The sequence below is a fragment of the Grus americana genome, chromosome 22 (assembly GCF_028858705.1).
Source record: "Grus americana isolate bGruAme1 chromosome 22, bGruAme1.mat, whole genome shotgun sequence".
Lineage (NCBI taxonomy): Eukaryota > Metazoa > Chordata > Aves > Gruiformes > Gruidae > Grus > Grus americana.
The window spans coordinates 2989651-3015255 of record NC_072873.1 but is presented as its reverse complement, the minus strand read 5'-3'; the positions used below and the strand labels follow the sequence as shown (position 1 = coordinate 3015255).

The 25605-nt window shown below is 50.9% G+C and overlaps 3 protein-coding genes across 7 annotated transcripts; all 3 read right to left on the bottom strand.

The window, feature by feature from the left end:
- Positions 1 to 1266: 1266 nt before the first annotated feature.
- On the bottom strand, positions 1267 to 5743 carry PSMD3 (proteasome 26S subunit, non-ATPase 3). The gene is made up of 12 exons (XM_054801798.1): positions 5484 to 5743; positions 4582 to 4772; positions 4217 to 4354; positions 3844 to 3980; positions 3545 to 3735; positions 3286 to 3389; positions 3080 to 3194; positions 2758 to 2877; positions 2547 to 2650; positions 2070 to 2225; positions 1913 to 1963; positions 1267 to 1794 (listed from the first exon to the last, which is right to left on the bottom strand). Exons 1-12 carry the CDS (start codon positions 5647 to 5649, stop codon positions 1717 to 1719), a joined length of 1551 nt encoding a protein of 516 aa, XP_054657773.1. The 5' UTR covers positions 5650 to 5743; the 3' UTR covers positions 1267 to 1716.
- A 501-nt stretch (positions 5744 to 6244) lies between these two features.
- Positions 6245 to 12428, bottom strand: GSDMA (gasdermin A). 2 transcript variants are annotated; one of them, XM_054801601.1, is made up of 10 exons: positions 12287 to 12428; positions 11122 to 11384; positions 10750 to 10960; positions 10041 to 10206; positions 9852 to 9945; positions 8985 to 9032; positions 8554 to 8708; positions 7974 to 8124; positions 7635 to 7708; positions 6245 to 7068 (listed from the first exon to the last, which is right to left on the bottom strand). In XM_054801601.1, the coding sequence occupies exons 2-10, from the start codon at positions 11333 to 11335 to the stop codon at positions 6832 to 6834; spliced, it is 1350 nt and encodes a 449-aa protein (XP_054657576.1). In that variant the 5' UTR covers positions 11336 to 11384; positions 12287 to 12428; the 3' UTR covers positions 6245 to 6831. The 2 variants fall into 2 exon arrangements, with proteins under 2 accessions (XP_054657576.1, XP_054657575.1); XM_054801600.1 differs by lacking the exon at positions 12287 to 12428 and adding an exon at positions 11527 to 11616.
- Positions 12429 to 13237: 809 nt separating this feature from the next.
- ORMDL3 (ORMDL sphingolipid biosynthesis regulator 3) lies at positions 13238 to 24455 on the bottom strand. 4 transcript variants are annotated; one of them, XM_054801587.1, is made up of 5 exons: positions 24297 to 24393; positions 23941 to 24068; positions 19467 to 19673; positions 17822 to 17973; positions 13238 to 17687 (listed from the first exon to the last, which is right to left on the bottom strand). In XM_054801587.1, the coding sequence occupies exons 2-5, from the start codon at positions 24058 to 24060 to the stop codon at positions 17552 to 17554; spliced, it is 615 nt and encodes a 204-aa protein (XP_054657562.1). In that variant the 5' UTR covers positions 24061 to 24068; positions 24297 to 24393; the 3' UTR covers positions 13238 to 17551. The 4 variants fall into 4 exon arrangements, with proteins under 4 accessions (XP_054657562.1, XP_054657565.1, XP_054657566.1 ...); XM_054801590.1 differs by lacking the exon at positions 24297 to 24393 and adding an exon at positions 23331 to 23844 and having other exon boundaries at positions 23941 to 24069; XM_054801591.1 differs by lacking the exon at positions 23941 to 24068 and having other exon boundaries at positions 24297 to 24455.
- Between the last annotated feature and the right edge of the window lie 1150 nt (positions 24456 to 25605).

The window sequence follows — 25605 nt, the reverse complement described above, 5'->3', positions numbered from 1 at the left end:
GTTAACTCTGAAACCTAATGATGACTTCCCTCCCCAAGACCTGGCAGCACTAAGCATCCTTCCCTCAGGCTGCATGAAAGGACCTCAGCAGCAGATCCTGTTCATGGGATTTCCTGGGAGAAACTCCCCTCCAGTGCTGCCTTTGCCCTCCCCGGAGCCAGGGGAAGCCAGGATCCTTCCAGAGTGGGTGGCCATCGAGGGCTTAGTGTGGCGTGTCCAAGCGCCTGGGGGCTCACCCTATTCCCCAGAGAGGAGCTGCCATCTCAGCAGGTTGGTGCTTTCAGGAATTGGAGTATGTGGGGGGGTTGGGACATGAATCAGCGCCTGATGGGGCCCAAAGCCCCCGTCAGCTTTCCAAGGAAGGAAGTGGTGGCCGGACCCGAAACCCTGTGGGTGTTGGGGCGCGGGTGGCGGAGCTGGCCTGGCACAACCGCACCCTGGGGCTGGCACTGGGGATTGTCCTGGGCCCCTACCCCGCTGCGGTTCTACCTCGTGGCTGCTCTTCCTGTCCACAGGATCTGACCCGGGCACCCTGGGCCCCTTCCTGGCACCTGCAAACACGAGCGCTCCCAGGGTGTCACTGTGTCCCCCCTGTGCTGGATCCGGCACCCCCCGGCATGGCCAGGCTCTCGCCTTCACTGCTTCGCCCTGGCTGCCGGGGTCTGGCCCAGGGACCCCAGGGGTGGGCCCAGAGCAGAGACAGGCTGCGTCCAGCACCATGGGGCAGCCCCACGCTTGACCCTTGGCCACCAGCCCATCATGGGTGCGCCGGGAGATTCCCAGATTTCCCCAGAGGATGAGCCCAGCTGGTCCCAGATGCTGGTGGGACCCAGCCAAGGGGGCTGCGTGTCCCCATCACTCCCCGAGGCCAGTGTCTGTGGGGTTGGGGGGCACGAGGAAGAACCAGCCTGACCCCTGTGCATTTCCCAGCAGGGTGAGGGGCTGCGCAGCCCCCAGTAATCCTGCTCCAGCCTCTGTCTGCGGCCACGGAACAAAGCAGCTTTTGGGAAGCAGGATCCCGGGCTGGAGCAGACAGTGTCTGGCCCTGTAGCCGCTTCCAAGCCCCAGGTGCCCCCCAGCTCCACTGGTCCCAGAGTCCCCAGCACCCCGAGCCCCCAGCACCCTGTCCCTGAGCTGCTGGGGCCAGTCCCAGCCCTGCTGGGGGTCAGCTCCAGCCCTGGAGGGGTCTGGGCCAGAGCCGGCCCCAGTGCCAGGGAGGGGAGCAGCTAACAGTCACAACAAACCGACGGCAGGAGCAGGCTACGCTGGTGTTTTTCCAACTTTTATTTTAAAAGTCATAATTGAAGCTTAACAAAGTTTGACCCCATTATTGTTGCGAGAGCTAGGGGCACCCACGGTCCCTGCAGAGCCGTGCTCCTGCCACCCCCCCGCCTGCCCTGGCCCTGCTTCCTCGGGAGCTCCCAATTCATGGGCTCGTCTGCACCTCCGCTGGGCTCAGCGACGACCTTGACCACAAGCAACCTTAAAAGAATGTTTGTTTATTGGGGAAGGGGGTCCTACCGTGGGTGGCAGAGGGGTGGGAGAGCAGGGCCTGTGGCTGCGGGCCCAGGGAACCCCCGTGTCCCCCTCCCACAGTACGGACATGCAGATATTTATAAAAGAAAGGCAGACAGGGGACCGGGGCCGAGTGTGGGAGCTCCGCTCAGACAGCATCTTCCCTAGGGACAAATAAAAAAATACAGCCAGGCCAGAGGGTCACGGAAAACCGTCATCATCGTCCTCTGCCATCTCCTTTGCGAACTCCAGGTCCTGCTGCTCGCGCTCCCGGCGCTCCTGGAAGGCAAAGGCAGAGGTTGGTGGCAGCTCGGGGACAGGAGCCGCATCCTTCCCGTGGCTGCTGGGCTGCGGCACGGAGCGGTTTCTGGCAGCAGAGACCCGGATGAGATCTCACCTCTGCGGATTCCAAGTCCTTGTTGTAAGATTTGGGTGGGAACCTCATGGCCTGGAAGAAAAAAAAAAAAAAAAAAAAAAGGAGAGGAGAAACTCTGAGCTGAGAAACGCTTCAACCCTGCCCTGCGTCCCCTCGCCCGGGGCCCTGCCGCGCTCACCTTGACGGACATGTTGTGGATGTCGAGGCAGAAAGAGATGCGCTGGTGAAACGCCAGCTGGGGCTCTCGGGTGGAGTAGATGTCGATCATTTCCTTTGACTGGACGTAGCCCTTCTCGTGGTTAATGCTGGCCTCGATCACGCCGTCCCGAATGGCCTGCAAGCCGGAGGGCACGCGGTCAGGGCACCCGCTGTCTCCTCCGAGGGCTGAGGCAGCAGTTTAGGGTGAAGGGAGGAGCTGGCTGCTGTGACAGGAGCGGTGGGCTCAGGACACAGAGCATGGAGAAGGGACTTGGTGCCCTGAGCGTCCCCAGCAGCCCTGGGAGGGGCCTCAACCTAAAACCAGCAACCGCCCCAGGGAAGGGAGAGCTGCAGGGACGGGGCAGGGGCGGCCTGGCAGGAGAGCGAGGCCGGCTGTGAGAAACGGGGGCTGCAGGCGGCCCGGGGCCCAGAGGGACGGCATTTGGTAGGCAGCTACCTTGGCGACAATGAACTCCGCGTCCTCCGGACTGTCCAGCTGCAGCTTCTGGGCAATATCGGCCAGGGAGATGCGAGAGTAGGAGAGGCTGATCATACGGACGCCTGCGGGGCGGGAACGAGAGTGGAGCCTCCCCAGACCGGGCAGCCCTGGTGGCCACCGAGCCCAGGGCACCGGCCACCACCCGACCACCACAGCATCAGTCTCCTACCCGTCTTGATGACGTTGTGCCTCAGACGAATGATGAGGGTGTAGGTGCCGTCGGCCTGGAACTTGTCCCCAAATTGATCAAGGACTTGGTTGAACTTGGCCAGGTTCCCGGTCCTGACGGCTGGAGGAGAGGACGTGTTAACGGGGAAGGAGCGAGGGCCAGGGCGCCGTGGGGGAAGCGAGGAGAGCTGGCTCCCACTGAGGGCAGAGGAGAGAAACCTCCGCTGCTCCCCCCTCCAGGGCTTCCCGCTCCCTCAAAGCACGGGATGTCATGCCACGACACCAGAGAGTGACCAAGCGCGAGCAGGAGCGGCTTGTCGTACCCTGAGTCAGGAGGAAGTACGGCATGAGCGAGCGCTTGAGGGAGGGTTGTCTGAATTGGAGCCTGTCCGGGATCTCCCCAAGCAGCAGCTCCACCACGATGAGCAACTTGTGCACCTTAAGCAGAAAAGAGATTGCAAGTCGCCACGGGTCCCTTCCTGGGGAACCGGGAGGTACTGAACCCCAAAAACTTCCCATCCCCGCTCACCGTCTGCTTGAAGCCAACAGCCGTGTGCTGCGGCGCTTTCCGCAGGGCGTTCGTCATGGTCCTCCGCGCCTCCGAGTACTCCAGCTGGATGGCCTTGATGCGCCCTGCGTTCACATGGGGCAGAAGGCATTTGGAAAAGCCACCGAGCGAATCCAACCGGACCCATCAAATCCTCAAACAGATTTTCTGGAAAACCAGAGCCCTCAATCTCGGGTGCAGCCCGAGCTGCTGGCACCGTGCAGGACCCTCTGCGTCTCACCTGTGTAATAGAGGTACCGAGCCCACTCGTTGTTGTTGGCCTGCTCGGGAAACACGGACTTGGAGACGAGCTTTTCTGCTTGGTCATAGAGGTTGTAGTGGAGATAGTTCCTCAGGAGCAGGTTCAGGAGGGTGGCCTGCCCATCTGCATCGTGGCGCAGCGTGGCCGTCCGTAGCCGGGCATGCAGGAAGCTGCCGGAAAGGGAGAGAACACGTCAGGGAGGAGGAAAGAAAATGCCCGGCTCACCGGGGTGTGCGGGATCGAGCTGAGGGAGAGCTCACGCCCAGGACCTGCCCTACCTCCTGACCACGTCGAGTTTATTCAGGAATTCATAGATGCGGGAGTGGTAATAATAACATTTTGCCACCACCAGGTCAAGGGCCCGGCGGTTTTGGGAACTGATCTTCTGCATCAGGTCATCAGACACTTTCTGAGCCTGCAGGAGGGGAACAGAGGTCAGAGCAGAGGAACCGCAGCCTGGGAAGAGCAGAGAGACTGCCAGGGCTGCCCTGGGCCCAGAGCTGCGGGGCCGAGCCTCCAAATACAGCTGAAACAAAGCAGAAAGTGTGAGCCCACAGACAGGCAGGTCCCCAAGGCTCTCCAGACCCTGCCCGGTGCAGGAGCACCACATGAAGAGCTCGGCTTCAGAGCCGGTGGCTCAGGAAATCTCACCTCTGGGTATCGCTTGCTGTTCATCAGGTAGATGACGAGCAGCAGTTGGAGGTAGGTCTCCACTTCTGGCAAGAGAGGGGCCGAGGCCGCCTTCCCTGTCCGCGGGCGAAACTGCAGCTCTGCTTCCGTGTCCATGGACTGGGGGGAGAGAGACACAGCGCTACAGTCCCATCCCAAGAGCTGCAGCGACCCATCTCATCTCACAGGAGCTCCCGAGCAGCCAGGCTGCCTGTCCCAAGCATCCCCAAGCTCTTGCTGTTCCTGGTGCCCTCCCACCCCGCACAGCGGCACTCCAGAGGCTCCTCGGTGTGGGAAAGGTGTCCCCTCTGCAGGCGGTTGCCTCTCCCCATCCCCTGTTGCCGTACCTCCTCCAGGAAGCCGAGGAGGAATTCCCGCATGGTGCTGTTGGAGGTGAAGAAGCCATTGATGGCTTTGTGAAGCACGTTGGAGTTGAGTCGGCGGGAGGTGGAGGGCAAAGCCCGCAGGGCACGCAGGACGTAGCGCGGCTCCTTCCCCGACACGGCCTTCTCCAGCTGCTTCACGTGCTCTTTGATATCTGCGGGAGCACAAGGGACGTGCCGTCAGCCCGAGGGCTCTGCCGAAGGACACACCGGAGTGAAGCTGGTGCTGGGATCCCTCCAGGTACAAGGTGTCCCGTCCTGCTGTTGGGTCCCTCTGCCTGCTCGTGGGACTGGGGCTGTGTGGCCTCAGTGTCCTGCGTGACCTGACCTGACCCCGTGGCTGGAGAAGACCCCTCCAGAGGTCCCTTCCTGCACGTTCCCCCTGTGGGCTCCAGCCGCCCTCTGCAGCACCGTGGGGTCCCACCGCAGCATCTCTGTGCCTCCCCTTGCCCTCACCTGCCCCTCACAGCCTGTCCTCACAGGGACCCCCCCAGGGGTTCCCCAAAACCACGCCTCCCGCCTCCCTTTCCCTCACAGCCCTCCAGCTCCTTTTCCCCACTGTGAGCCCCTCGTTCCCCTCCTCCAACACGCCTCACAGCGCCTCTCCCCCGCGTACACCCCCCCACCTTCCTTCCCCCGCAGCACCCCCACGCTATTCCCTCCTCTACAAGCCCCCCCCCCCCCCCCGAGCCGGCCCCGGTCCCTCTCTCCCCCGTGAGCCCCCAACCAACGCCCACACCGCGGATCCCCATTACAGGGACCCCTCTCAGCTACCTCCCCCCCCCAAGGTCCCCTCTCCGGTGACCCCCCCACCCCCACCCCGTTCCCCTCAGCCCGGGGCTCCCCCCCCCCCCCCCCCCCCTCACCCTCCAACGTGATAGCGTCAAGCTCTCGCTGCGGTTGCCGCTCCCCGGCCGTTTCGGCCGCCGTTGCCTCCTCCTGCATCTCTACGTCGGGAGGGGCGGGCGGCGGCCCGTCGGGGGGGGCCTTGGCCTTGTCGCCGCGGCGGCGGGACACGCCCTCCTGCTTCATGGCCGGGCGCGCCGGGCCGGCCGTGACACTGCAACAACCGCGGGGCACGCCGGGAGTCGCCAGGCCCGACCAGCAGCACCAGCCTTACTGCCAGACCCTCTCGGTTGAGCACCGAGCACGGACACCGTTCGGCTTCTTCCGCCTCACCCGCTCGGGTGTTTCCGACAGGTGCTCGGGTATTTCCGGAAGGTGCTCGGGTATTTCCGGAAGGTGCTCGGCTGTTCCCGCCTGTTGTTCGGCGCATGCGCGGACGCTCCTCGTCTGCCGCGCTGAGGTGCGAGGCCCATGGTGCTGCCCGGGCTCGGCTGTGGCCTGTCTCCGGGCAGCGGCTGCCGTTTCCCCCGCACGCCTTTGAAGGGCTCAGGGTTGGGCTCCCCTTGTGTTGGCATTGCCCCTGGAACCATTGATGACCACCCAGGTAAGCAGCACCGCCCCTTGCTGAGGGCACCCACTTCCCTCAGCAGCCTGAGGGACCCTCCCAGGCATCAAGGCCGTGTGGAGCTGGGCCTCCGGGCAGGCAGCACTGCCAGGTGACTGAAAGTACCTGCAGATTAAAAAGTCACTCTTAAGAATCTTGAGCTGTTCAGTAAGAAGTTATTCCCTTTATTGATAAAGCAGTAACCAAAGTATTCTTAACATTGTTCTAAAATGTTGTAATTTATTCCTTACTGCTGCTGGTGGGGTGTTTGATGGAGGTGCTGTTTTACCGGGTGTGTATTGTTAAAATGCTCAGATCCCACAGCTTTCTAACACTTCACAGCTTACTGAGCCACACCTGAGTCATGGGTGCGACCAGGGTAAGTGAATTATTGCTGATTTATCCCTTTGTGCCTTATTGATCATATGAGCAGCTGTGTGCTAGCATTTTTTTAAAAAAACCAGGATCACATAAAGTGCAGCTGGCAGGCTTGTAATTATTTGGGCTAGTGGATTTTTCAGTTGGCACTTTGCATTCATACAGGGGAAGGAAAAATCAATTTTGGTATCCAGCTTGTGGCTTCTATAAGGAGTTTTCTTGCCTTAAGTTTGCTTTTTCTACTCACCTCAATGCAGTACTGAGCATTAATAAGGAATACCTCATCTGTGTAGGGGTGAAGTTTGGAGAGAGAAACTGGCTTGCAGTAAGAGACTTCCTGATATGTTAACAAGTAAATCACCCCTCATGGGGGACACACCTGTAACCTAGTCTGAGTCACTCAAAAGATTGAGGACGTACAGAGACACATACAGGGCTGCTATGGCCGGGAAGGCTTCTTCTGTATGGACAGCAGATCCGTCTTTCTGGAGCTTCACTCCACTCATTTCAACCATTGCAATGGTTAATTGTTGTTCCTCCTCTCGTGAGAAGGAGAGCAAGCTGGCATCCAGGCTGAAACACCCCTTCCTGTGTTCTATGTTGTGTTCCAAGATGCTCTCAACCTTTGCAACAGCACAAAAAAAAAAAAAAGCAAAATGGTATTTTAATGCTCCCATCTGTGAAAGTCATTAAGTAAGTAAATGATCACTTTAACTCGTGAGGTGCTTTACCATTTACAGGCACACTAAATAATCCACAGTTATGTACGGGGCTTTTCACCCTGAAAAGACTATCATGCTCATGTATTCAGTTTCCTGTGAATTAGTTATGTTTAAGAGATCAAAATTGTAGTGTGTTTTTGTGGCTCTTTTTTTAAATGTGCAGCTAAAGAAGCCAGAAAATTCTGACTACCCTTTCAAGCAAAATGGTAGTCAGCTGTGTCCAATATAATGTTTATTATCAGCAAAACAGTTGTTAGAAGTCTTAGGTCTTCAGGTCTTGGGGTGATTTCTCTCAAAGTGAGTATTTTGATCCCTGCCAAGTTTGAAGCAATTATTCCTTCCCTTCTTCCCAGTGTTACCTTAAGTCGTGATACTGCTACCTATATCACCATCTAAATGTTGCTTTACTTAAAATAACAGCCCCCCGCCCCTTCATTTTGAGCCAAATGTGATATATGTTCTCTCACCAGCTTAAGTTGTTGGGACACAATCTCCTCTTCCAAGGACTCTAGCAATATCAGCAGCTGATCCTCTGTTAGCTCTGCAGAATTAAACAAGATTTGTACCAAAACCCCACCACCGATGTTCCAGAGACAACTGGCGAGATGTGAAGGGTGACCAGCAACTGTTTTGCAGGGCATGCCCATTAGGTCAATCGTTCCCACAATCAATTTCTTAATTGATTTATGTAAATCCTCTGCGAGTCTCTCACGCTCTGTAAGTTTTCTATATGCTGCTAGTCTTGTTGGTAGGAATATATTCTGGTGCTACTGGATTTCTCTATTTAAATGGCCAGAGAGCCTTACCGTCTAATGCATCAAGAGTGTAGGTAATAGCTCCTGTCAGCTGAAGGAGATGATGTCTTGAAGAATACTGTAAGCTGCTCAACAGGTCTTTTAAGTCCGGGCTTTCTGTTTTCAGCTCAGAACTACCAGTTTCATCAAGAACTGCTTCCATCTAGGGAGATAAGGAAAAGAAACATCAGGATTTAAAGAGAAGAGGCTGCTGCTAGTCCCTTCAGTCTAACGACAGGAGCGTGTGAACAGTCATGTAATATGTGTCTCCCCTCCTTAAGCTATTGGTGAGGCTGCAGTTGAGGCTTTAGCATTCACACTGGCTCCAACTAAAGATGGAGTAAGAAATGTAAATGGTTTGATACCTTCAGGTAAATCTGCTAGGCTATATTCAGGACATGTTTCAGCAGTTGGCTCTGTCCCGAGCACTTTTTTCTCTGTGTGGTGGTGATGGAGAGCAGACAGATGTGCTGGGTGAAGGATTTTTGGATTGATAGTAGTGGCACAGGAGAGGTGACTTCTGGGGCAAGAGGGTATGATCATGGATGTCTCTGGATTTATAAATCCTGGCAGTAAGAAGAACTTTGCTTACTTTGTGGTTCAGCTCTTCAAAGAGGTTTCTGTCTCTCATCACAGCTTTGATGGCTTTTAAAAATATGATGCGCAGATTGGAAGACAATTTGGAGACAATTTGACAGTTCTCTATAACTTCTACCTGCAGTGCTCCTATTTTTCCTTGTGATAAACCTGAAAACCAGAAGGAGTCCAAATATGTCACTTGTAAACCAGGCAATCCCACCAGAAGTTCCCTGGCACCCTTAAACTTAGAATTTGAAACATTTCCATGAATATTTTCAAAAGCATTATGTGATTTTGAGTTGGACAGTTGTCACATCTCAGATAATAGGCAGTAATCTACAGTAACACATCGTTTTTGGTGGTTTGTGTTTATTCTGGGAGATTCCATCTTACCCAAAGGGGGTAAAAATAGTGCAAGTGGAAGAAGCACAATATGTTGCTTACCATCAGATGCAAACGAGAATATCTTCTCTTCTGGGAAATAGTTAAGTTCTGCAACAGGATAAAAAAGACATTGCTGACTTAAAATCTATCCAGCTTGAAGTGTTTTTCTTTTTTTTTTTTTTTTTTTTAACCAGAGTTGTTGTTGTTTAAGTCTGAAGACGCTGGTATCCCAGTCCTGAAATCTCATGTGCTAGTTGTAGGTCAGACTGGTGTTTGTACTCTTCTCCAGTGCATCTTGTCTTCTGCCTGTTTATTTAAAACTTGTTATTCCTGGGCCTCATTCCCTACCGTTGTGTGCCTTATGTTAGGGTCTGTACTGGCCAATGTGTGTGTTAAAATACAGGTAAATTAAAATGACAACTTAGACTCAACAAGGCCATGTAGATGTGGGAAGCACAGGGCATAGGGGAAGCAAGCCAAATGCAGTCTCTAAAATCCTGGAGCAGGTTTTGTGGATCTCAGTCCTTCCTTTACCTATCTAGCATAAGCATCTCTTATGCCAGCCTTCCCACTGAAGGCTGTTTCCTCCCTGGCTCTCTCCTTCTGAGTAGGAAAAGAAAAACAAACCTCTACCCTCTCTGTTGTTTTTCAACAGGAGCTCTGCAGTTCCTGAAATTTGAAGCTGGGACTTCTGGTGTCCCTCTTTTATTTCCTTACACCCCCCCAAAGCTGCATCTCTTTCCCAAGTAGCTCTTACGTACTGCGTACACTTTTTCCAGGTGATTTGTCACTCATATTGTGTGTGTTCATGGCCTTGCAAATGAGCTAAGGGTTGCCATGAGGCCGAATGATACTTCAGAAGAATGTTTTTCCTCTTCTGCGTTGCTTCCTGAATGGAGGAGTTGGTAGTTTCTGAAAGTTACTTACCCCATGATCCATCACTAATGTCCAGCTGGATTGCCCTGAATGCCAGGGTGCAGCCTTTGGGTATAATTATGCCTTGTTTGTTCTCTCTGGTGCCCTGGTCGGAGAAGAAAAAAATAATCTGTTACTAGTTCTGGATGGCATGCAGATGTTCAGGAAGGACTGAGTCCTGAGGCTGAAGAGAAATCAAACCTTTGCACGAAGCTTGGCATAAAACTGGGTCTTGAAGCCCACGTCTGCCTCGGTGGATTCCTCATAGGTGGCCTCCTCCAAGGTTTCTACTGTTTCTTGAACCACGTATAAATTTTGTTGTGTTTTCTTTAGCTGTTGAATGAAGGCATGATCCATGTTCAATTTTCTGAAAGAGAAAAAGGGGTATGATATCCTGGCTGTTCTTTCTGTGAGTTATGACAAAAGTACTGTAGTCTTCTCAGAGCCAGAAGCCCTATGCTGCTTATGTCACACGAGTACATGGAAATACCACAATTTCAGGGGCTCCTTGGGGGGAAAAGGTGGCAGAAAACAGGCTGCAATTCTCGCTGTCCTCAGCACATTCCCCTTCTATGTCTGAGGGGGACCAGGGCAGCGAGGCCTGGCAGGTGATCTGTCCTGATCTGTGCACTCCTCTCCAGGTCCAAACCCTGAGAGAAGATGGCTTGACTCCATGTTGAGGTGTTCCTGCTTTCTGAATTACAAAGAAACCTATAAGCATTACAAAGCTGTGTAAGGAATCTTTATTGCCTCTCTTTCCTGTCCTCCAGAATTATGCATAGTTAGGGAGAATGCATGCTCTCGGGTCTTAATCTTGGTTTTTGGCTGTTGAAAAAACATAGTGTGACCTGGCGTGGGGTAGAGGAGGATGACAACTGGAGGGTGCGTTCTCCCTTTGTGTCTGCCTTACCTTTCTTTTTTCAGTGCCTCAAGTTTTAATATTGGTATGTTGTTCTTCTCCAGCTTAATGGACCACACTTTGGAAACTGAGGCAGCTCCTCTCACGTCTATGGTTGCACAGCCGCCACAAAGGCTTAGATTCCCATCAACTCTGTCACTGATGGTTTTTTTGAGTGTAAATTGCCTTGAAACTTGACCACCTCCAGTGGGAGAGAGGGACTCTGAAATAATTTGATGCATTAGCTTAAGCATGATTACAGACTCAATATTATAACTGTTGTGCACACAAGAAAGATGAAATGTGGTAGAGTTCAGGCACAAATAATCCAAGTAGTTTGTCTATGGAAACCATAAACTTAAAATTGGTAAATGTGGGGTTTACCTGTACTTTCATCGTCTTCCCCAGGCAGCAGCACGTCGTCGAGTCTGTACCCAGTCCGTTTGTAGCAGGGAGATGGTCGGAACATGGCTTTTCTTTTTCTTTTCACTAGGCAGAGAGGTCTGAAATGTTCATGGTCTAAGATGCTGTAAACTGGGACCAGGTCTCCTTTTGGGTCCATTTGCTTTACTATGGATTTGGTGACTTTTTTAAACATTCTGCTGTGGCTGGCTGAATTTTTGAACCAAAGTGAAGTGTATTTGTGCCTTAGGGAAGAGACAAGACAAGTTAAGCAAAATGACTTGAAATACAAGCAGAAGGCTGTAACAAAATATCTGTTACTTTTAATTACTAAGAACTTTTAAAAAATGATAGCCAAAAAAATCCTATACCAGTACAAGGACACACCTTTCACAGGATTGCGTGTTGGGAAGCATTTGAAAAGGTCAAAGTACAAGCTGTAGCTCACTAATGAAGTGTGTTTAGACTCATCCCCCTTTCCTGTATAACTCCCGGACATCGTGCAGACTGAGAACACACCTAGCAGTTTCTGAGGGTACTGATCTTCAGCGTTGGAGTCCATTACTGTTCCTTCAATTAAGATATTTTGTTGCATATACCATAATTATCATTACTAAACTAGGCATTTCTCCTTAACCTAAGACCTATCGTGGTCCTAAATGCTTTAATCTTTAATGGGTTGCTCTGATGTAAGTTTAAAAAGAGAAAAGCTTGAGCAATTCGTTGCTGGTTCTTACTGCTTTGGCATTTTCCGCTTGCATCTTGTTGCCTAGCAGATAGCAATGGTTTAGCATTGTTTCGAAATAGAACATTAGAAAAATGGTTTCGTAAAAGTCTTACTGCAAGGAAATGAAAGTGCTGAGGGATGAATGCTGGGTTGAAGGAGGAAGTAGAAGAGCTTGTTCTATGGCAAATCTCCCCCAAAATATAAAAAAATCATCCCAGCACAGCTATTTGGGTATGCCCTAGTGCTCTGCCTGTGTCCCCTGCAGGGGAGAGCTGGGTGTTTGAGAGGCAGAAACAAAATCACCTCTTGCAATGTGCTTTTACTTGAAAGTTTCAGTTTTGCTTCTTGCTTCACTTGGTGTGTGTGAGATGTGATGAAGAATAACTTCCATTTGCAAATGAAAAAACTTCCTGTACTTACTGAGAAGAAAAGCGTGCAGGTGTCTTCCCTCTTCGGCACCCTACTTTATCAAGTCTTGTTAGAGAAGAGATGCTGATCCCTGTTTACAGTTCAGATGAGGGGTGTGGGGGGGATATCTTCCTTCTCTCTAATGTCCCGCGGGAGTCTGAAAAAAGAGACTGACTTAGTCCGATTCTTCCAGAAAGTAGAAAGACTGTCACATCACAAAAAATGGTGTGTTGTATGTGGTGGAGCTGGGCAGGGGAAATAAACTTGTGTACTTAAAGTGGAGTCATTTTTAATTTTAGTAGTATCTGCAGGACTCATTCCCTTGGGAGGCTTCAAAAAGATACAAAAACTACACAAGAACACTTAGCAGAGAGTTTGCTTCTTACCAAAAGCTCTTAAAAATGTACTTGCCTGTTTGTGGAGCGAATGGCTTCTCATCTGCCGATGGGTGATGTGCAGAGCAGTGTGCTGTGCTTCTGAAGTGATATGGCCTCTTTAAAGCAGCAGGGCTGGGGAAATATTTCTTCCCGTGCCTTACTTCCTTATGTCTAACAGAATCTGCCAAATGCCTGCTGCTTGCGTAATTCTTCCTCTGTCATTGACCCAAGCCGTTGTTGTGATTTGTTACAGTGGCTGTGGATAACTTGTCCTACAGGTGTATGATTCCTCTAAAATTTAATTTCTAGCAGGGTTCTGGTTTTCACTTATACTTCTGATCTGTTAGGATGAGGAACAGTGTGTTCTGGGTTAGGATTTCACTAAACCTGTGAGAGAGCTAACTAGGTGTGGTATAGACAAGGGGGCAATATTCTGTTTCTGGAGGCGCTTTTATTGTGGGCTGCGAGCTCTGCTTTACTGCACTCCGTCATTTGGTGGGCTTGGAATTGCCATGTAGTATTCATTTGCCGTACTTGTTTAAAAGCAAAACCTGTCCATGTGAAAATTCAAGGACTCAAACCCAAGTTTTTACATGAATACTTACTTTATTAGTTTCTCTTAGAATACTGTACAAAGGAGTAATAAAAATATTCACACTTTATTTTAGAAAGTTCTCTACATGAGACTTCTGTATACACAGCAAAAAGAAGGGCTACTGGAAAAAAACCCTAAAACTTTGTACAATGTCAGAATGTTCCATTAAAAAAACCCCAACTAATTTAGCTCACTTAAACTGATCCAAGGAGGATACGTATACACAAACACTTGCATGCTTAAAAGATATTATAGGCAATGATAAAGCAACTTAAGTCACAATGAGAAATATTAATGTGTTAACAATGGTAACCAGCTGCTGTCCGCTTTCCAAGGGCCAGTACCATGCTTCTATTAAAACAAACAAAATTAAACAATGATTAAAAAAAAAAAGTACTTGGGAATTAAATAGCCCCAGATATCTCTTTTTGTTTTTTGGGGTTTTTTTGTTGTTTTTTTAAAGGCTTTTTCCTGCAAAGGGTTGGACTGTGTGACATTCTGTTAGCTATGTTAAACTAATTGCCAGACAGGATCCCTAATTGAGAAGCATCAGGCTGTTAGTACTTGATTGTTGTCTGACTGTGGAGGTGCAGTGACTGCCATACTGTGTGAATACATGTGTGGTCTTGACAGTGGCTTAGAAGAGGCTTTGCCCAGGACAAGATGGGGCAGAGGAGCAGCTTGGCTTCTGCCAGTGCCTGTGAACGGTTCAAGTGGTGGTTTTCAAAAGCTTTTCTCCTTCCCTGCTCATGGCAGAAGAAAAAAGAAAAGCATTTTAAGTACCTACTTATCCAGTAATTGTTTCTCAGTCACAGGACAAGCCATTCCCCCTAGTCACTACAGGAAGCCAGTACAAATTGGAGAGGAAAAATCTGTCAAGTGTGATGTGATCAAAATACCATGTAAAAATCAGTAACAATCAATTATCTCCTTCACGCAGGTACTTGGAGAAGATTCTACAGTCTAAAAGAATGAATGGACAGTCTTTGCGCTCACATCCTGGTTCTCCACACAAAAGGTAAGCTTCACTCTTGGATCACTGCTACGCTAGCTGCAAGTACACATCTGAAAATCCCTCATCCTGCCCAGTCTCCCTTTTCTCAGAAATCAGTTATCCCATGAGAGTGTTAGTGTTTTGGCTATGCTCTCTAACTTGTTTGCGTGCAAGATTAGCCTTCCAGTTCTGAACTCACTTCTTTGTGAATTTAACAAACAGAAATAAACTAGAAGTGGGTTCAGTACAGAGTTCCAGGAGACCCAGAACTGTCGGTTACTTCCACACCACTGCAGTGGTGTAGTTCTAACTGGAAACTTAGTTGGGTACTGCTCGCCCCTGTGAGAACAACAGGAAGGAGCCATGCAGCTGGTGTACAAGGATGGCTCAACCGGCAGTACCCACAACTTTCACTTAAAACTACCTCAGGTACACCTAACAATTAGCAACTGCAACTGTGGTTTAATTAACTTATGGTTTCTTTTCTATTTTTGATTTATTCTGATACCTACCCTTAAGATGGATCTTAAGGAAGATGCTATCAGATCTATAATTATTCAAGTAATTATTAATTTTATGTGATACTTCACACACCACGCTATTAACATGAAATCTTTCTTCAGCTCTCTCGCTACTTTCTGTATTTCTCCAGTTTTCATTTATATTTCCCTTGATTGGATTAACTGTATAAGTCCAAGTTAACTTCAGTTATTCTGTGGTAAAAATGCTATCCCTGTGTGGTAAAGAATGTCACTTGCCATGTAACACATCTCTCTAATGGCTATTTTAATCATTTGTGTGAATAAGGTAAATCAGAAAAGCTTACTATTACAATTAAGGCTTTGCCTAACAAGCAGTTTTAGACTTTAGGTTTTAAAAACTACCTTTTTGAGAAGTTCATAATCCCATTCTGTTTTACAGTTGATCTTTAATTTAACAAAACAGAATCAGATGTCCATAGGTGTTGGTTAACAGCACAAACATCTTCAAACCCTCAGCTGCTGTAATGCCAAGGCCTTCAAGGAAATTGTGTGAAGTGCTGTACTTCATGGAGAAGAGCTCCAAGATAAATAAATACTTTTCCTTCCTCTGGAGATTTACCGTTGCCATGTAAGTTGTGTCTGCAGGCAGATGTTCGGATCTGTTAAGCAACATACAGTCTGCATTACGGACACAGCCATCCTGCTAAGGACAGACTCCACCGCTCTGAGGGCAGCAGCCTTTCCGTAAGGATTCTAGGCGTTGACACTGATTTCTTAGTCATTTCAAAGGTACTTAGCTGATTGATGAAATATCTCTATTTTGAAAACAGTATTTATTTTTTTCAAAAGTCATTGTCTAGTAGCTTAAAGAGTATATTAGCTTTAGGGTATATAGTACCTTAACTAAAGCAGCAGTCCTTAAGTCATGGTGGTTAAAAGGTTTAACCCCCGCCATCAAGTAAATTGCATATCTGTCAAACTCCCTCGCTGGAGAACAGCCAGACTCTATTCTCTTTCCACCTTCTTGAAAGCTTCCCTTTCACTTAAAATATTTCCACTTTTCAAACATATTAGGTAATGATTCTCTATGCATTCCAGCAGCCCTCTGAGGTACACTAAATATTTTTCCCTTCTCTGCAGCAGTCTGATAGTAAATTTCAGATAGAGAAGTAAAGCAGCTTGCCTAAAATCATGCATGGAGTAGTACTAGATCTTATATGCAAACCTGAAGCTCCCCTATCCATGTCCTATGCTCAGACCATCAAACAGAACTCAACAATATCCACTATGACCTCTAAAGCTAGAATTGGCTAATGCAGGAACAAAATGAGCATATTTAAAATGTTTATACCATTGTCAAAAGTGTGAGACGATATAAGCGCTAAGACAACAAAAATACAGGCTTTCATGAGTTTACAGGGGAAGCATAAGGAAAAACACATTTCATCCGGCACACAACCCAAAAGAAAAACCGATTGCTTTGAACAGCAGAAAGCTATCTCAGCCAGGAAATCTAAACCTGCAAACCTACTTTATTTAGGCGCTAATTTTATGGGAGAAAGGCTCAATTTTGTTCCTATACTAAATAATCTATCATCTTCAGTGACCCATTGCATCCTTCTGCTGGTCAATTCAGTCTGCTGCTGGTGCTGCTCGTTAGTATTGCTCTCCTGCAGCGCCCTTGCCAGCGATCACCTGAGGGCTCAGGGGACGCTGCCGCAGCGCTTGTGCGTGGGAGCTGAGCGACAGACTTCAGGTAAGCCAGAAATCAAACACTCGCTTGCCTTGAGTCAGATACTGAGCTAAGTCCACTGGCAAATCCGAGTAACGTACACACAGAGACCAAGGAGCTGAACTGAGGAGAAAAATTCCGATTATCGTCACTAACAGATTATAGCAAGCTGCCATCCATCTCTCCCCTATACCAATCCATCTTCAGTTTCTCCTGTGCTCACCCAGTCTCCGTGTGCCAAGTAGCTCAGTGGCATTTGTTGTCAATCGCTAAAATAACCTGTGTCTCAGTCCTTAATCCAAATGCTGTACTGCCTGAGCACTCAGTGTGCTTAAAAATTAGTGGTTTGGGGTGAGGAGCAGAGTTAATCAGGCAGATTCTGGTATAAGCTGAAAATAACAAGTATGATTTTAGGATCTATTGGCCTTTTCCCTGAACCATGTGAATGGTACCATAGAAAACTGAAAGTTTGTCAAATTGCAGGTCATTCCTTCCTGTACTGTTTCTAGTAAAAGAACTTCCTTTCTCAGTGGTGTAAAAGATTGCAAAATAAAAATCTGTCATTCTCTTCCCCCTCCCACTCCCCTGCCCAAAAATGGAACTCAAACCCTGAAACAATCAAGTATTGGGAAAGTCTGGCTGTATCCCTTTGAATTTCCCCCACATATCACTTAAAGCACCTAGCTTCAGAAAGGGAAATCTATTTTAAAGTGCATTTACCACAGCAATAGTACCAGCACTAAAAGCTTTTCCCCTCATCCCTATTCTCATCATTCAATGTCTGGGATAGATGAAAATCTCCCCAGAATTCATCCTCATTGTACCTTGAAGTTTCAGTTTATCTGCATCTATTTATGACACTGGAATAAAATAAATCCAATGTCATGCATCCTGCTCCGCGCTAAACTCTACTCTGGAGCTTGTTTAGATTTATTGGGCATGAGGATCCAGCATGCGGTATATGTCTATTGGATACTGCATTTAAACAGCCGCTGTGAAATTACATCCCAGTGTGCGTGGGGGTGAAGAAACAGGACTAGAGAGAATGAACTTCACCCTCTCTCCTGCTCCTCTTCAATTCGCTCCAGCCACGCAGTTCAGTACTTGTTGATTCCAAAGATCCGGACTCCATGAAACTGAGGCAGTTTGGGGATCAGGACACTCATAAGGGAGATGGTGTTGATTATGAAGTGTATCCGGTCATACTTTGTGTAAAAGCTGGTTAGAAAATACCTGGAAAGGAAGGGAACAGAGGGAGAGAGAGGGGAAACTGAATTACAGCGCTTCATAATTTTGTTTCCCAGGATGACACATTCAGCAGAAGCAGTGATGGGCGCAGGTGCGTGGGCAGCACCCGAAGTACTCACAGGACAATGGGCATGATGGTCAGGAACTTCCGCGATGCCGTGAACTGCACGCCGTAGTCCATCTGCTCCCAGTGCGTGAGCAGCCGAGCCTTCCCCTGGTCCGGAGTCTCAAAAGGAGTTCCTTTCACGGTATGTAGGAAGATGTACATACTCTGTAGTAAGTACAAACGCAGGGTGAAGCACGCAGGGTGAAGCACACAGGGTTCTCTACGCCCCTTGCCATGCCCCCAGAAATGTTCACTTTCAGCAAGAACAGCAGTTGCGAGAGCTTGCACCAGCGTGCTGTTCCACTAGAGGGACATGTCGTCACTGCTGGAAAATATGCTGCGACGCGTAGTGGCTAACAAAGCAGTGAGAGTTCGGGAGGAAGGCCGCTAGCCGGGGCTAGCTCAGGCTTGGCTGTTACACGGGAGGCCTTTCCTTAGCTCCTGGGCATGAGCCAAGAAGGTGGTTGCAAGATTACAGCCCTCAGATCTCTGGAATCAGGAGATTAGTGTGGACTCACTGTACCATGCAACAGCAACGCTAACTGCTTTCTATAAAAGTGCTGGTAGAGCTGCAGGCAGCAAGGGTCTGGTACCGCTCTGATTGCGAGTTAACTTCTTGAAGTGGAACACAAGTCATGGATAAACAACAAGTGTCTAGCTACATCATGTCTTTTAAGTATAGCTACTGCTGGCCTTTAAACTCCTTTCTGTTCCCAGACCTAATCATTTAAGCTGCCCGAGAAGGGGAAGGAGCTGGAATAAAAGCAGGCAGCTTGTGAACTGAGCCCTCAGCAGCTCTAGTTGGTGGGTTTGTATGCGTTTGGTGGTTTGGGTTTTTTCCTGCTAGAGATGTCAATAACATGAGCCTGAGGGTGCCCAATAAGGGTGTTGGTTTTGTCTCTGGAATATTCTCAGCCTGAGATATTATTTAAAATAAAGAATACAAAATTCATTGCTGTACCTCTGAAGTATTTTGTCCCCTATGCCTGAGAACGAATGGCTACTGAGAGATCTGCTCCTCGGCTGTAGGACCCGAGCGTGCCAAGACTCACGCAGTGGGATGGCGGAGGCACAGGGGTGAAGTTAAACACAGCGGCAGGTACCCCTCGTCCCCGGAACATGCGTCTTACTTGTGCACCCCTAGCACTGACACCCATTCATTTGGGTACCTGATCCTTAGATGGGGAGAATCTGTCCCTGGACTAATCTTTAACTTTAAGCAGAACAAAGTTTGCATTTTAATCTTGCTTGCTTTTTTTTTTTAACTCTGAGGCCAATTCAGATTGTATCAGCCGAAGTGAAAGCTGCCACACCAGCTTCTGTGGCTTGTCACAGCTATTCCTCGGTTAAAGGGGGGGGGGGGGGGCGTGACAAAGGGACTCAACCTGCAGGCAAACAAATTCAGCGTCCCCACTGAGCAGCCTCACCAGATGTTTGCTGTCTCATCAGTACCTAGGCTGGATTTAAATATATGACCTAGAGGCAAGAGTGCAGTCTGAGGGGTGGAGGTTGAGTAACTTACCCTGCATCTTTGGAAATACAGAGAAAGGAATTGTTTCAACAAGAATCTTACTAGATTGCTCTCAAAAGAACAGCTGGTGTGGAGAGATTACCTCTTGGTGCCCTGGGAAGCCAAGCCAGCCACACTGCTCCCTTACCATGTTGTGAATGATGTTGGTAAGAGTCCAAACCACAGGGACGCTGAAGAAGGGGATGCTCAGGAGTACAACATGCAGCAGGCCAATTCCAAGGACGTAGGACAACCAGATGCCCCGGCTGTTCATGACGCGGGTGTTGGGATTCACTTCGCTGTGTGCTGTTCCCACGTTCATGTTGGCTCTTGTGTCGGTTGGGAACACCTGAAACTAAAGCAGACTCAGGTCAGTGCTGGGATCGCGGTAGCCCTCCGTCTATTACTCAGGTAAGCACAGCAGCGGTTGAGCACTGTCTTGCTGTTAAGCAAACCTGAAATTTCTTGTTTGCTATAAAAATCACAAGTCAGTTCATTTCTTTGCACCTCGTTACTGCCATTTGTAGAGCTGACGCTTCTGAGGAGAAGCTAAATCCGGGAGTGGTTGAGATTTGGGAATAATGTGTGGGAAGCCTGTCTGTGACAGAAACTACCTGTGATCTGCTGAAATGTTTTTTCTGGAACCAAGATGTCAAGGTTCAGTCCCACAATTGCCTGACAAGACTCAAAATGAATACTGTAAGTGCTTTTCAAATCATCACAGTGTTAATCATGGAAGCTTCTTGCATGTTTATGGGTTCAGCATACCTTAAACTCAGAAAGAGAACACAAGTATTTGCAGAGTAAAGGCATGGCAGATCTGTATCAACAGATTTCCTAATTAGTTCAACTAAATTAACAGGGTTCTGCACAGCTCTAGAGACTTGCTGGTCTCCTGGTCTGGCTTGTGTGTTTTGCCTTCCAATTTAAGACTTATGGGGGGGTGGAAAAGAAGTAACAAAAAAATTCCCCCGCAGGGAAGGAGTGAGATTCTTCTTGAGGACCATAAAAAGTTAGAGAGAGCAAGGAAAAGTGCGTTGGGAGGATATCTCGGTAACGAGAGCTGCAGAGGAGATGGCTCTTCTCCTACCTGGAAAGAACAGCTGCCATGTAGGAGGAATAGAGATGTTTTTCTAAACAATACCAGGAAGATGAGGAAGCAAGACAGCGTCATCTCAGAGAGCAAGTCTTTGGAGTGGTGCCCTATGGACAGCGCAGGTATTGGAGCAGCTTTTTGGACTCTGCACTGATAGCAGCAGCAGGTATCGGTCAGCTTTTAGGTTTTCTGGGAAGATGGGAGCTCTGGTTTACCTGTTTTCCGTGGATTACAGGAAACAGCACAAATTAGAACCACTGTGAAACTGAATAACTTTACACTGACATCAGGGAAGGCCTTGTGTAAAATCATCTCTGTCCGCATCCCACGGAAATGTCATTTCATTAGGTAATACGGTCTGTCCCTCCTTGTATGGAGGACCCCACGGCGAGGACTGTTTCCTGACGTCTAGCCTTGTGTTTTTGCTGCTTTGGTTCCCACAGCTGGAAGACGGCATTGCTGTTGTCTCTAGCTCTCACAGTCTTCGGTCTCGGGAGGCGAGTCCAAGCCAGATCTAACATTACACCCTGTGTGTCGCTGCCAGCTGTTCCCAGTTCCCTTGCAGAGTGCTGGGCCTGGCTTGTTTCAGGAGTTGGCGCTCTCCCCTGTTCCTGCCCGGGACTAGGACACAAAGCAAACGTTTGACTCTGTGGCTCCTGGGATGTTTGCTGTAACTTCCGAGCCTCTTTCAACTGCGCTGGTGGCTGTTGCTTGGTGTTGCGGGCAGCTCCGATGAGGGTGAGCTGAACAGATGCTTGCCTGCCTGTGTTACCCAGGTGTCAATCGGGCAGGGGGTTACATCTGGAGAAGATTTTTGTCACCAGAAAAGAGCCTTGCAAGTCTGTAGAGGGCTTGGCTTCTTGTCACCCATCTCCTGAGTCAAAGGATATCAGCTACTGGGTATTCCAGAGGAAAATCCTGAAGCTTGGTCTGGAAGGCAGGACTTGGAGCTGGAGTTCAGCACTTCAGTCCTAGCAGGGGGAGCAGCTCTGTCCTTAATCTGCTGCAATTCCTTAGGGCTTTCAGAAGGAAATCAAGGGGTTGTGGTGAAGCACAAGACGAGTCAAAAGTCGTATTGTTGCAACAACCACCAAAAAAAAAGCAAACACCCCTGTGGAATGCATAAACAGGAGTGCTCTTTGCCAGACATAGGAAATAATTCTCCTAGATATTGGTAAGGCCTCAGCTAGAATACCGTCCAGTTCTGGGAGGAGCTGGAGGGAATCCAGGGGAGAGCAGTGAGAATGAGCAGAGGTGTAGGAAAAACATGACCTACAAGGACAGACTGAAGGAAATGGGTTTGTTTAGTCTAGAGAACACTGGGAAGAGGCATGAGGAACAGTCCTCAAACGTTTACCAGATAGCTGTGCTGAGAACGGAGACAAACCGTGCGGTGGAGTCAGCTGCGCGACTGAGACTTGGAGCACCTCGGTAATGCAGGAGGACTGATGTTGGAATGGATTGCCCAGGGAAAGTGATGGGTGCTCTTGCTGGAGGCTTTAATGTTGAGTTTCATAAACAGTTAAAAAACTAAGGTTCCTCTTTGGAAGGGGGGGTTGACCAGGTGGCCTCTTCAGGACCCTCTTTTCTTGAAATGAAGTCATTATGCAAAGACTACAGAAGCTAGCAGCCCTTCCTGCAGGCCCTACAGCTGGAGGCGCACCCTGCCTCTGCAGTTACAAAGTGCAATTTCCATTTGAGGACAACCATGAGTGTAATTTTCAAAAACTAACAAGCAACTTTTACTTGGTCCCCTCTGCAAATGAGGGCAGCTGTGAACCTGCAGCTGGGTGGCAAAGGGCCAAACTGAGAAGCAGTACATGAAGCAATTCTGTTCCCTGTGCCTCAGTTTCCTTGCTTGTAAAAATGAGTAGACAAGTGAAATGGTAGAACATACAAGAGGTTAATTCATTCTTGCAAGAGAGATAGGGAGATGTCAAGCATTCGGTCCTACAATGAGGAGAATTCTGCGTGCTTCTCCAATTCTGTCCTTCCCCGCCTTAAAAAATATTTCATCTGCGAATCTTTTCCAGTTCTGAACTGGTGTCTGCAGCCCTTGCCCAAGCTCTTTGCTCACTTCAGATTGCGCACACAGCTCTGCACGGTGTTGCAAAAGTCTGGCTGAGGGAGCGTGAGCTCTCGAAGCTGTAATCCCTACCCCCATCCCAGATCTCCTGTTTGCTTTCTGATTTTTACACCAGGGATTTTTTTTTTCACCTGCAGGAAAAGCAAGGCAAAACACAACAGCGGGAGGAACTCCAGCTCCCCCCTGGAGCAGCTGGCTGCAAAGTTCTGCTTTCCCACTTATGCAGCGGTTTTTTAGGACAGAAAAGCTTTAATGTTTCACCAGACTTGAGTGTGAAGGTCGGGACTGCGCTGACGTTGGATGGTGTCCATCCAAAGAGGGGAAAAGTCACAACTGGCCAGAGGCAAACAGCATGCTGTGATGGTGGAGCCGAGCCCTTCCTCTGCTCCATCCTTTGTGTCCTGTTCCCAACTTCCCGCCGGCTCCTGTCCAGCTCTGTTGGGAAAGACTCTTGTTCTGGGGCTCAGAGCAAGCGTTGGGGCTCAGAGCAAGCGTTGGGGCTGCCAGCTCAGCATCTGGTGTGACAGCATCTCCCTGCTTCTGAGGAGAGGGGAAACAAAACGATGCCAGCGGTTTCCTGCTCACGTTGTCATCCATCAGCAGCTGGAGGACCCCCAACCTCTGATGACAGCCAGGGTGCAGGTCCTCTCCTACCTTTGTGGTTGTCCCCACAGGAGTGTGACCGTGTTCCTGTCCCCTTGCCCTTCAGGGGTGCTCTGACCCTGTCAGTGCACATGACGCTGCTCTTCCCACAGCCCTTCCGGGGGGCTGCAGGATCACACCCCTGGCCCAGCACCCTCTTCTGCCTCAGCCCCTTGCAGGATCTTCACCTGGGCTGGTGGAGGGAAGGCAGGAGGGCTGCAGGTGCTTATCTCAGTCGATCTTCTGGAGTGTTCCCAGAATGCAACCTATTATGATCCCACAGGAGCCTCTGAGGAGCCAAGATCCCTATCTCTGGCAGCAACAGCAATCACCATCTCCCAAGCAAATAAATATTTTAAACCCTTCTTTGCAAGATAGCATCAGCGTTTAAACCAAAGCATCAAGTACATCGAAGATGTTAGCAAACATGGCTGTGTTTAAAGGCAGCTGAGTGAAAGGTTAGACCAAGACAGTGCTGCTTTGTGTCCTGGTCCAGCCCCGAGTCACCTCCAGAGCTGCCAGGTTCCTCCTGGGGAAGCCAGGAGGGTCTGGAGCTGACAGGAGAGCAGTGAGGGGCGGCTGCTGAGCAGAAAGCAGGGCTGCAGAGCTGTGGTGCAGCTCCGGGGAGGAGGAGAAGCAGCGTGAGCCATCCCGTGTGGGAGCAGGAGCAGCCAGGGCTTTGCCTCCTTCTCAGTCTTTCTGCTAAATTCAAAGGGAAAGTTTTGACACGCAGGGAACGCTGCATGTTGGGTTTCTCCAGGTGCACGTGGGTGCTCAGGGTCCCGGACCCCCCCTTACCTGGACACAGACAGAGTGGGGAGCGACCTGCACCCCGGGGTGCTGGGGCAGGACCCCCAGCCCGGCCGGGCACAGCGTGACTGTGGGGGATCCCCTCGCCCCAGAGCTTTCTGGCTCCATCTCAGCAGCTGCGGGTTTTTTGTTTATTGGTTTTCGGGTGTTTTTCTTTCGGCCCCACGCGAGGCACCTTCCCCCGCTGCCCCCGCCTGCCTCCCCGCGGGCCCGGGAGCGGGGCTCGGCCGCCGCCTGCTCCGGGGAGGGGGCAAGGCCTCCCGCCTGGGCCCGCCTGGCTCCGGGCCGGCCCCGTACCCCCGGGGGAGGCCGGAGAAGAGCCGCCGCGCCCGGTCCGCACTCACCGCTGCTTTGCCCGGCTCGGCCCGGTTCGGCTCGGCGGGGCCGGGGCTCTCTCCGTCGCGCACCCCGCCGCCCCGGCTGCGCTCCCGGCGGGCACCTCGGCGCGTCCCGCCCCGCCGCCGCGGCACGCCGGGAGCTGTAGTCCCGGTAGCGCCGAGCACCGGCGCCCGCCCCGGGAGAGGCCGGTCCTGGGGCGGGGACGGGGCCGTGCTTACCGTGCACGGCGCGGGCAGCGAGCGGGGCCGCTTTAGGAGCGGGGTGAGACCCTGGGGAGGGGAGGGAGGGTCCTCTGGCCCTTCACTGCTGTCCCGGGCTCCGGGCCGGTGGTTCCCCTGGCCACGGGATCCCACCTCTGCCCTCCCTGAGCCGGGGGAACGGCCCCAGGAGAGCGCTCGGGGCTGGAGCCACCCCACGCTGCACCCTGGAGGGCTCGGACCCTGCCGGGTGCTTACACCCTGCTCGGGAAGGGTCGGACCCCTCCCCTGCCACTTTTCCCAGTGGAAAACCACAGCAGCAGGCGTGCAAGTGACCCGGGCCCGCCGGCAGCGTGCCACCGGGACGCCGGGCCAAGGTCAGGGGCTGGGAGCACTGGATTCCTGCGCTGGAGCGCGGGGGGAGACCATCTGGCCCTGCTTTTGTTTGCACAGCGATCAAAGCTAATAGCGTGGTGCTGCCACAGCCCCTCGGTGTGCGCAGCCATCTGTGCAGGGCTTTGTGTGCGCCCGCCGCCGCCAGCTCTCCTGCCCGAGAGCGGCAGAGGGTGCAGCGCCATCGCCCAGTGGCGAAGCCACTTTGTGCTGCAAACCCCCTGCCCGGAGCCACGCTGGGGTCCCGGGGTGACCAGGGATCCCCGGCCCTGCGTGAGGAGCCCGGCAGCATGATGGTCCCCAGACGCCTACGTCGCACCCGCAGCTCTGCCACTGCTGCTTGCGGCCCCCCAGCCTCACACGGCCGCTCCCAGCCCTCCCTGACCGCTCGACAAAGCCCGTTTGTGGGGTTTCAGTTTTGATCTGGGTGGGTTTCTGGCACTGCTTTGCACAGAAGAAGTGGAGGATCCCTCCAGCGCTCCCCAGACGGGGGGGGGGGGGGGCCTGCACCAGCATCCCAACGGGGCTCCCAGACTGAGCTCTGCATCCTGACCCCACATGCATCCATCTCGCCTCGGCGCATCCAGCTCCAGGCACGAGCTGACTCTGAGCGAGTGGTCGCGTGCCGGCTGGGCACGGCGAGGGCACAGAGACCATGCTGGTTGCCAGGGCCGGGGCTGCCTGGGTGCCATGCGCCGGCACTGTGCCGCTGGCAGAGCACCGG